At 34.4% G+C, this 11,736-nt stretch overlaps 1 protein-coding gene and 1 pseudogene across 1 annotated transcript; one reads left to right on the top strand and one right to left on the bottom strand.

Annotated features, from left to right (window-relative positions):
- Nucleotides 1-253: 253 nt before the first annotated feature.
- On the bottom strand, nucleotides 254-1,188 carry LOC124086971 (olfactory receptor 6C74-like; annotated as a pseudogene).
- Nucleotides 1,189-10,006: 8,818 nt separating this feature from the next.
- Nucleotides 10,007-10,942, top strand: LOC124087248 (olfactory receptor 6C76-like). The gene has a single exon (XM_046436026.1). The coding sequence runs from the start codon at nucleotides 10,007-10,009 to the stop codon at nucleotides 10,940-10,942; it is 936 nt and encodes a 311-aa protein (XP_046291982.1).
- The last annotated feature ends 794 nt before the right edge of the window (nucleotides 10,943-11,736 follow it).

The raw sequence follows: 11,736 nt of genomic DNA, 5'->3' as shown, positions 1-11,736 counted from the left end.
TGCAAGATATGTGAGGTTTCTAATAAGGATTCATAGTGGAATATTTTGATAATCATAATCATGAGAGAACATAACGGGGAAGGACCATGCTAGTAAAATGATAAACATTCAGGAGGACAATGAAGGCTCTTTATGGGTAACTTCTGTGACTGCCATAATAAAAACTAATTAAGGGATATGTTATAAATGTAACTAGTAGAGGATAGCATTTTCACTAATTCTCAATAGTATGCTTTTACAAAAGCCAAAGCCGTTACTTCAAAGTTGTAAAGGTACATTTTTTTACTAGGTCCCTCAGGGCTTGTATCACTTGCTTATTTCTTAGGGTATATATGAAAGGATTTAGTACAGATGCAATGGAAACAGTGAGCACTGATACCCCCTTGTTTAAAGATATCCTTTCCTCTGCAGAAGGTTTGATATACATAAAAATACAACTGCCATAAGAGATGCAGACAACAATCAGGTGGGAGGAACAGGTGGAAAAAGCCTTCTTTCTCTCCTGGGCAGAAGGGATCTTCATAACTGTTATGATTTTGATATAAGAGAACAATACCAGAGCCAGTGTATTTCAGAGTGTGATAATGGCTAAAATAAAATTTGAGAATTCCGTTTCCTTGGTGTCTGTGCAAGAGAGTTTCAGGATAGGAGAGGTGTCACACAAGAAGTGTTCAATAACATTGCCATCACAGAATTCTATGGTCAGACTCACAATAACTCCATGAATGATCGCTACCCCAGCAGCTATCCAACAGGCAGCAACCAGCAGGTGGCTCACTCTGCTGCTCATAATGGTTGCATAATGAAGGGGTTTGCAGATGGCCACATAGCGGTCATAGGACATAGCAGCCAACAGGAAAAACTGTGTTATACCTATGAAAACAGCAAAAAGTGCCTGTGCCAAGCAAACATTATGGGAAATAGTCTTTTCCTTAGTGACTATGCTGACCAGGTATCTAGGGATGCAGGCAGATGTCAATGAGATTTCTAAGAAGGAAAAATTTCTTAGGAGAAATACATGGGAGTTTTGAGGCGGGAATCCAGCAAGGTCAGAAGGATGATAAGAAGATTTCCTGTAGTACTCAAAAGATATGCTAGAAGTAGAAAAAGAAAAATTACAATTTCCAAATTTGGGTCCGCTGTCAGTCCTACAATAATGAAGTTTGTCACTATTGTGTGGTTCCTCATGGTTCAATTCTGTCAAGATGCCATTTGAGCTGCAAGGAGGTGGAGGTGATAAACAATATTTTAAAAGATACATCAAGTGCAGTTTTCCAAGTTTAATAAAATAGCCAGCAACTCAGTAGATATGCAGAAACTTTGTTTTCCTTCTAGAGTTTTTTACATAACAGTCAAAACTCCAGGCTAACCCCTCTTACTCTCATCTCCATTCTGGATACTCATTTTCCTAATTCTCTTTTTGGATACCTTTTTACTTTACAAAACGATGGCTTTATAATTTTTTTCTAGAAGTATCTGCACACTTATCTAGTTTTCCTAATATATGCAGACCTACCTTTTATAATCTCACCTAAAACATTTTTTAGGTTACCATGGTTAATCCTGCTATTAGTAAAATCATTTTCTGTTCAGTTTCTTTCAGAAAGATGTGTATTTTCTGGATATATCTGTACCCAAAATGTGTAGCTAATCAAAAAGGATCTTTTGCAATTAATATTCTCTAAATGGTTATTTCCTGATGATATATGTATGTTTAGGTTTGAGTTTTTGTTTTGTTTTGTTTTGTTTTTGGTAGTGGCCATTAAAACTTTTTCAACAGAAAAATATTTGTTAATTAATTTTACGACTAAAAAATATGCATTACAGAATTGATATTTAAATACACAGTTGAAAATTTACATGGAATTTACAATTTAATTGTTCAGTAAGTTTCACTTCATCATTAGCTTTATCATATAAGAAATAATTTGCATTCAGTAATATTAAAATACTGAATACTTTAGTAAGTATAATGGAATGAGTACATGTTATTTTTATATACATTTTGAGAATTATTTCTCATGGTGCTAGTCCAATAGACAAATACAGCAACACTTTGAAATATGTTCTTTGAATATTTCATCATGAGATACATGTTACATAAATAATTTCTTTGTTTCTCTAAATGTGAGTTTATCTGGCTGAATCTATTGTCACATATTCGCAATTAAATGGTTTATGTGACAACTTCTTTGTGCATAGAAAACCAAAATAGCAAAAAAATACTTACTTTCCACAAATTTCACGGAGGTTCTCTTTGCTGATGCATTGTGAAGAATTCTTTTTATTATAACCAAATATATATTAGGCATGTTTTTTTAACTGCCTAGAAATTAATTTCCAACCCGTACATTTTGCTGCTTCCCTTTCAACAGATAGTGTTCACATTGAAATCCAAAGACATTTAGAAATATACATAAACATTGTGTATATCTCTTGCTCTCCAATCAGCATATGTGTGGCATTTTCCAACATGTTATTCTGACTTCTCTACAAATCAAAAGGTAAATGTCTAGGTTCAGCCTAACCTAAAATCTGGAAATCTAAGCTGTTTATTTGTATCAAAACCATACTATTTTATTATTGATGCTTCTTTTTTCTGTTTTTCTTATTCTGACTTGAATGGAGATGGTTTTGTCTCCACAATGCTGTTCATTATATTTCCCCTTTTTATACAAAGAGCATATTTACTCAGAACTGGTAAAAGTTCTTGGGAATTCTTATGGGAAAAGATAATAATTGATATTTTCATCATTAACCCTAGAAATAAAATATCAAAGTTAATTAATATTCTTGTTACACTGTCTTTAGGGAAGCCTGAAATGTTGACATTAAAGTGGAGTCTAATTTATATAGTAGCATTCAAATGATGTATGAAAAAGTAAGTTGTGCCAAGTGTCTGAGCTGTGGGGAGCCTTCTCACTCTCCCTTCCAAAAGAATTTAGAGAGGAATATCAAGCTAATGACAATGTTGTTCATAATCTTTAATCACTGAATATTCTAAAATTAACTCATAGTGTGTGTTTTGGAGGTGTCAAACATATATCTCCTATAGTCTCTGCATCACCTCATAGCATAAAATATTTACATGTGAATTTGATGGACAGAGAAAAATAATGGCATAACTAGCATTTTAGGAAGTAACTTAAAATAGAAATATAATTTAACAAGATGTTTTCAAGGAAAACACATCTACATTTTTGTATACATGTCCTTTAAACCAGGGAAATGATTTATTCTTTATTTAAAAATAATGCAAAATTACATTAAAATATTTAAATATTTTGCTTACTCCTTATTTAAAAAATCACAGTAAAATGTGTAAAACAGCTTCAATTGGTAAAATAAGCCAGAAAATTTCTGAAGAAATTGAAATTGAAAAGAATAATTTATTAAGACACATATAGTAGAGTAGGATATTCCCTTTATAGACATTTAATAAAATATAATTTAGAAAATCATATAAGGATATATTTTATTAAATGTCTAACATTTAATATGAACTAATAAGAAAATGTTTTACTTTTATTGTATAAATATATTCTCTTCACATGAATTTTAAAAAAATTCATAAGAATGAAATAATTGATAGGGTCTGATAATGAAGGAAAGTTATGACTAACATGGAATAAAAGAAATTTTAGGGAAATTGAAATATTAGGCCACACATATTTGGAAAACAAATGATGAATATAGGAAATATGGTTGTCTCTATTCCATGGGACCTCTAATATACATGTGAATTGGTATCCCAGAAGAACAAAGAGAATATAGGACAAAACAATATTCAAAATAATAATTGCAAAAATGTTACTTAAGATATTAAAGATATCAACTCATGATACTCAGAATATTTGAAGAAGGAGGGTCACAATTTCAAGGCAAGCCTGGGCTGTATAACAAGACATCATATCATAAAAAATATTAATTTTAAAAATAAAATAAAAAGTGTCAACCAAAGACTTGAAGCTCAGTGAACCTCAGGTGAAAACCACACTAGATTTCTCTTCATATAAGCCAGCTGAAATGTAGAACAGGTAAAATCATTCTGAGTTCAAAATCTTCAATATGAGTTTGAGTACCATTCTGGATAGTAAGTAAATATGCTTAATTTACATCTGGGTCAAGGACAAAGGCGAAATAGAGTAACTAATGGAGAGATTATGCATTAATACCATATATAATATTAATATTTTATGTTTTTTCATCAGTTACAGTCCAGAAAGGAAAAGGGAAACATCCCTGGAACAAATTTCACACACTGGATTTTTATTTAGATTATAAAAGAAAAGGGTGGGGGAGAGAATTTCCCTTACCACCATGAAAAAAATGTACCCCAAAGGTACAACCTGAGTGACAAACCTCCTTGAGTCCCATACTGCCTACAGTTATTACCCACTTGATCCCTATCAGGGGATTAATGCACTGATTAGGTTAAAACTCTCATGACCCAATCATTTCACCTCTAAACTTTCTTACATTGTCTCACATGTGAACTTTTGGGGAGCACCTAATATCTAAACCATAGCACCCTGCAAAACCCCCAAGGATAGAGTATAGCCCAGTCGTAGAACACTTGCTTAATATGCATGAGACCTTGGATTTAATCCAGATCACTGCAATGTTTTAAAAAAATAGAAAAGAAGAGGAAAAAACTTCTGAAGAGTATTCCAATGTTGTCTTTATTATAATTGTAGAAATGTAGCTTGGTAATAAATATCACTGTGTTTCTTGCTGTTACTCCTCTACATTTTCACATTTATAGTATTTTTACAAAAAAATATGTTTAGTAGTGACCTTTAGCATTTAAACATCATTTGTAAGATAGTAAAAGAAGAATTTCATCAAAGTACAAGAGGAATGGATGTTACCCAAAGAATAGAAGTCCTAACAATCTGCACTTCTCTTTACTGAAGACATGAAGTATGCATTTGATGGTCTGAGAGACAGCAATTTTACATTGGCCAGTGGTATGCTGTTTTCAGTTTCTTCTCTGAGGCTTTTATGTGGATAAAGGTTTTATGTAGGTTTGTGTTTTTTTATTGGTGCAAGAATCACTGGAGGAGTCTATGCTGCCTACCATGCATTTTCTAACTGACTTCTACCATCTTTCTAGCTGAAGAGATAAAGGGATTTTAAAATGCTTTGTAGTTCCTAGTTTCTTTTTATGAATTTTGTGTTTCCTTTGATTAAAAAAAAAAATTCACACACCTAGAGAACAATATATTAAAAAACAAAAGTAAATAAAATTACCCATCATTCAAGCCCTTAGCACAAATAGAAGACTAGAAAAAATATCTCTAAAGTCTACACCAAAATAAGGAGTAAGTAGAAATTTTGTGGAGTAAAGGCAACTTGGCTGGCGTCCTAGATGTGACAAAAAATAAAAACAAAAAAAAAATAGTAGAAACTGATAAGTTTACTGAGGGTTTACCTCAGAAGGAAACTGCTCTCATTAAGAGGAATAATAAGGAATTTGGCATAGTAGATTGCCAGGTCCTAAAGAATCCAAAGAAAATTGATGTCAAGCTGCTGGATCTTAATGTTCTTCCTTACAAAGCTTCCACGTGGGAGGCACAGTCAGGTCTGGCTCATGTACTGTGTGGACTAGGGAAAGGGTTCCTTTCAGAGGATGGGCTTGCTGAGAAATAAAAGCTAAGAAAGTAGTACTACAGTAGTGGCACACCCTCTTTCACAAAAATATCTTAATTAACCTTTCCAGAGATCCTCATCATAATTGTTCTTAGACTATCTGCAAGAATTTCTGCAACAGAGTTTTCAGGCAGGAGGTGTGTTTTTGCAGAAGCAGAATGGGATAAGGGATTCTAACTCAGGCTTCTTGTCAGGCCTGAAGCCTTCACTGAGGCATCTGCATTTCAGGGAACAGTGATTAGGTCCTAGGGAGGGTCCCTTACAATCCAAAAGATAAGAGTGAATAATACAAATTAGCTGGTTCTTTGGGAACCAGCTAGTGGGGGAAAAGGAGAGAATGCTCCCTTCCCAGGCACTGATTTTCTGAGAGAGTGTCCTTGATTTACTTTCCAGGCCTGGGTTGATTGCCCAGAACAGTAGAAAAAATGTACTTGTATGTGGACTTCTGCAGATTGTGAGTCTTTGATCTCCCCCTCTCCCTTTTATACACACTGGGTATGAAATTCTAAACATTTCTGAATTGGGGGTTCAGAGGGACAAATGGACCAAGTCAAAACCTCCCCTTTGGACCTGGCTGCAGCCAATAAAACTACTTCCTTCTAATTCCCTAGGTATCTAGCCTTGTCTGTCCCACAACACTAGAAAATAACCACAGGGCACCAGGAATATGTTTCCTGAGTGGGGTCAACAACGGGACAAGCTGACCAGAGGGATGCAGCTTCTAATAAAAATGGAAGCTCATTCTTGCTTTTTATTTTTTAATATATTGGTACAGATCAAAGGGGATTGGGAGGTATAAGGTTGCAGTGTGGGAGGAGTCTTATCTCAGGCTTGCTTTTTCAGGAAAAACAGGTTGTAGGTGTGCCTAGGCAGGCTGCTTGGCTCTCAGCAGGTCATGCACATGTTGAAAGATGTAAGGCACCTCTGACAGAACTGGGTAGAAATTCAAATGCACTGGACCCTCTCAAAACCAGCAGGAGTGCCATTGGGAGTTCCCAGATAACAGATTTTTCTACTCAGTGGCTTCCATGCTTATCTGGTCCACACACATTTCACTGGTGGCTTCCTGCAGTCAGGTATCTTCTGTAGTAATATCCAGTGCCTTGTAATTAAGTACTACAAATTTAGCACCTCAAAGGGACACACAGAAATCTCACAGTGTCTAGGAGTAGAAAACCTGGAAGTGTTGCAATAGTGAAAACCACCTGTGGGCTGGGTCCCTATTCTGAGGCTCAACTGGGGATCATGAGTTCACATCCAGTATTACTCAGGCTGTTGCCAGCACATTGATGATAGCTTCAGAATTCCTGAAAGCTTGTTTCTCCAGAGCCAGCAATGGAAAGATGCTGGAGAGCAACCAAACTGACAAGAATCTTGCATAACACAACACACAAGGACATCAAATCATCTTTGTCACATTAGAAGCAAGCCTTTTTTTCACTGCTGGAGAAGAGAGTATGAAAGGTATGACCTGAGGGTTTTCAAATCTTGGAGCCTTCATTGAAGCCCACTTGCCATGTCTTCTAAAGAAAACATTTTCGCACAAGCCTGGTGGAGAATGTAAAAAATAAAATAAAATAAAATAAAGTTCTGAAATAGCTTGCACAAAACATTTACCAAATTTTTAGAAAACAAGGAAGGAGCACTTCCAATTTATATTTTTGGTTAGAAGCAAGAGCATGTCCCTTTTTGAAGTTTCTCTTTGAATAAGACATTTAACCTAAATTACCAGTGTTTCCACCCCATTCACATAGATTCACCTGTCATAGCAGGTCCTGGTAGATATAAAAATGATTAGAAGAACAAAAAAATTCAAATAAAGAATATATGCTAAACATACTGTAATCAAATACTTCAGTAGTTGAAACAATGTAATGGAACCCAAATTGTCCAACCGGAAAAATTAGACACAGATAACGAAAACAGCACATAAAATTTGCTTGCTTTACTTCTATTGTGAAAAAAAAAACAGTGCTTGAGTTTTTTTTTTTTAATTTGTGAATTTCATGAGCTTTATTTTTGTATTATACTCTTGGTTGTCATTGTATCTTGGTGATGCTGATATGCTTATCTACTAACTTTCTCCTGCCTAATATAGACACTCAATATGTTTTTATCAATGAATAAAACATTTTAATTGTAAATTAAATATCATGTGGCCTTTCCTCTTACTCTTTTCAGTATTTTTTTTCATATTTTCCATGCTATGGGATTATATGACTTTGGCAGACATTTGTTTCAGGTTGAAAAAAGAATGAGATTGACAATAGGACGTCCAAAATAATTCAAGATTGTCATGTCCTCACTTTTGTTGCTGGTATTATACAAATCTCTGCTATTTAATGTTGAGAAAACATAATTTATAAAATAAGACTAATTAAAATTATTCTCTTTTCTTTAGGGTGCTCTCATCAGTACTATACTCTCCAGAGACATTTTAATTTTGCTTTCCAGTAAGAATCCCCCGTGTCTGTTTGGAGACAAAACAGATAAAAAGCAGGTAAAACTAGTTTGTTTATTTAAAAAGAATATTTATAAACCATTTTTTTCTAGCTAGAAAATGAACTCATTAAAAAAAATCATAACCCATCTTTCTTTAAACAATACTTAGTGAGAGCCAAGTAAAATATATTGGCACATTTTCCTAACATCTTGGGGCAGGATTTTTTCTTTTAATAGAATTTTTGGAAAACAAAAGATACAAAATATTTGAATCATAAAACCTGGAATAGTCCTTAACTATTAATTTTCTTCACAGTTTTCTTTTATAAGCCATGCAGCTCACCTCTTTTCCATAGCTATTGATTCTTGATTCTCATTCATGGTATGAGCCCTCTCCTGCTCATGAACTAAGTTTCACTTACCTAATAAGCAAGATATGCACCTTTATCACCTGTACTTGCCTGTTTATATGTAAATATTGTACTAAAACTACTAAAAGAATCCCACTTCTTCATTACTTTTATTCCTTCTTTCTCTCTCCCCCTTTTCTTTCCTTGTCTATCTGTCCTTCCCTCCCGCTCTCCCTCCTTCTCCCCCAGCCTCTCTCTTTCTTTCTTTTTTTCCTTCTTTATTTCTTCAAGGTTTTCCAGAAATTCATGATCTCTGGCTCTGAAATTCTTCATTATAACCACTTCTAAACTGTCCATTTTTCTACTGCCATCTCCAATTTTACAGCTCATATTTCTACTCCTAAGTAATAAGTTGGTGCCAGAGACACTTTCTATCAATGTCGGCTTTGCAATGACACTTTTCAAACTTGAGTATCAGACTTAACTGAATTGACCACTTGGGACTGCCCTTAGAGCTTCATCCACTGTCCAGGACACCAGATTTCCCATCAGGTCACAAACTCATTCCTAGATCACAAATTCCTCAACTTCTTGGATTTGTTGCCTAAGCCTGCTTGTAGCACCTTCTAGCAGTACTTGAGTCTATGTCAAGTTCCTGTCAGGGCTTCTCTGATATTAGTAATAGGTTTTCTATTAGAGTCATTCCTAAATATGTTCACTGTATATAACAAGAATCATCAGCTCAAATTCCACCTATATGCTTTGTAAGTTTGACATTGTGCAAGAAAATCAGAGATAAGACACTGGTCAAGAAGTGTATGACATGCTCTGAAAATAACGCATCAAACATTGTCACTCAAAGAAAAGCAACCTAGCATTTAGGTTTCAGTGGTTCACTGCTACCAGGTGGGATTACCTCACAGTAAGTGCATTTTCTATTTTTTCCCTCATTTATTTTTCTGTCATCTAATAATTGTATAACCTGCATCACTTAACTTTGGCCCTTAGAATCTCATATATAGAATGATAAACTAATATTATTTAATTCAGAAAGTAAAATATTTAGTACTTTGGGAAAATTTAGGTTTTGTTTGATTAGGATTATGGAAGTATTAGTGTTGATGGCTCTGATTCTTTGTTAGACAATTAAATATCTTGGAATGTTGTGGAAAATTAAGAAATACTTCAATAAATGCTTCATTTACAGAAAATCAGAAAACATATTCATTTGCATAGTAGTTTTAAAAGAATATTTTACATTTTTAGATTTTTTATTTTTTAGGTATATTTTTCTTATACAGATGAATTTATTAGACATTGTCAGTGACTAGCTTCATATTAAATGACTGGTGATGCAAAAGGACATCAGACATAGTTTCTGTGGTTGTTGTTGTAGATAATATATTTATTCAAAATTTAGTACACCTTGGTTAATTCTTTGTTTCTTTATAAGCCTTTTATGTTTCCTAATTCAGGAGAAGTGGTGAAAATTTAGTACCATACTCACTAAATCATTGTTTCAAATTTTCATTTTTAGACCTATAAGAAGTAAACAATAAAAAATGAAAAACCATACATCTGCAACTGAGTTCATTCTTCTGGGATTAACAGATGACCCAAAGCTAAATATTTTCATTTTTCTATTTCTGTTTTTCACCTACATACTGAGTATTACTGGAAACTTAACAATTATCACCCTCACTCTGGTAGACTTGCACCTAAAAACACCCATGTATTTCTTCCTTAGGAATTTCTCTTTCCTAGAAATCTCATTCACCACAGTTTCTATTCCTAGATACCTGGTCAGCATCATAACAGGGGATAAGACCATTTCCTATAGTTCTTGTGCAGCCCAGGTGTTTTTCCTCATACTGCTTGGTGCAACAGAATTTTTCCTTTTGACTGCCATGTCCTATGACCGTTATGTGGCTATCTGCAAGCCACTGCACTACACAACAATAATGAATAGCAGGATCTGCACCCTGCTTGTCCTTGGTTCTTGGCTGACCGGCTTTCTCATCATCTTTCCACCTGTGATCATGGGACTACAACTGGATTTCTGTGACTCCAACATCATTGACCACTTCACCTGTGACTCCTCTCCTTTGTTCTTGATTTCCTGCACAGACACATCCTTCCTAGAGCTCTTGGCATTTCTCCTGGCCATATTAACTCTGATTACAACCTTAACATTAGTGATTCTGTCCTATATGTTCATCATTAAAACAATTCTGAGGATCCCCTCTGCTGAGCAAAGGAAAAAGGCCTTTTCCACTTGCTCCTCACACATGATTGTTGTCTCCATTTCTTATGGAAGCTGCATTTTCATATATGTCAAAACTTCAGCCAAAGAAGGGGAAACCTTGACCAAGGGCATAGCTGTGCTCAATACCTCTGTGGCCCCAATGTTAAATCCCTTTATTTACTCCTTAAGGAACCAGCAAGTAAAACAATCCTTTAAGAACTTGATTAATAAATGTTTTTCAAATAAAATTTAATGGTAAAGAAGTCTATTGTCTGAAGTTTAAATGGAACTTCGCATGCAATGCCATATCAACATTGTTGTATTTGGGCATCAATGCCCTACTGAGCTGTCTTTTCCTGAATGTTGTATTCTTCATTTTTCCTATTTTGATCTCATTTGGCACAGTTTTAATTTTACATTTACATATCATTAAAATTCTCTGAGTATGAATATTTTGATTTCACATAATGACTTTTAATAAAAAGAATGACTTTTAATAAAATTGCCAGACTTCAGGCTTAAGGATCATTGAACTTTCCTTTTGACCACTCTGAAAATATTTTGCCAAAGGTGTAATCTCCAAGTCCTAATTAAACTCTTCTGTGAGTTAATGTCTTCTAGTATGTTTCTAGTTCTCCTTGATCTCCAGTGGTTCTCACATCATGAATATTGTCCTATACTATTTACTGTGTATGTGTCATATCTTCATTGTGAATTTAATCTTTTTGTTGTAGTGTATGTTGTTTCATGCTTTTTGACTCCAGTTTCAAAGTTACTGCAAGGCTGACTTTAGTATTTCTGGCAGGCCCCAGTATATTCATCACAATATATTTTTAATGAATTACACTGAGGATCACTCCATATCCCTGTTATAAAGAGCATTATGCATACTGAAAACCAGATGAAAATGAACAAATTTGCTAAGAGCATGAATATTTAAAACATCCATATTTCTAAACAAAAATATTGAATTCACGTGCTTGCAAGAAGTGTTTTTCTTACTTAATAGCAACTTCCTTTGGATTTGGGCCATTCACTGGAATCTGT

The sequence above is a fragment of the Marmota monax genome, unplaced genomic scaffold (assembly GCF_021218885.2).
Source record: "Marmota monax isolate L192 unplaced genomic scaffold, Marmota_monax_Labrador192_F-V1.1 WCK01_AAM20220418_F8-fsc00012, whole genome shotgun sequence".
In the NCBI taxonomy this organism is placed as follows: domain Eukaryota; kingdom Metazoa; phylum Chordata; class Mammalia; order Rodentia; family Sciuridae; genus Marmota; species Marmota monax.
This window is presented reverse-complemented; position numbering and strand designations above follow the sequence as displayed.

Excerpts from the sequence above, each read along its gene's own strand:
- LOC124087248 (XM_046436026.1), top strand. The coding sequence starts at position 10,007 with ATGAAAAACCATACATCTGCAACTGAGTTCATTCTTCTGGGATTAACA.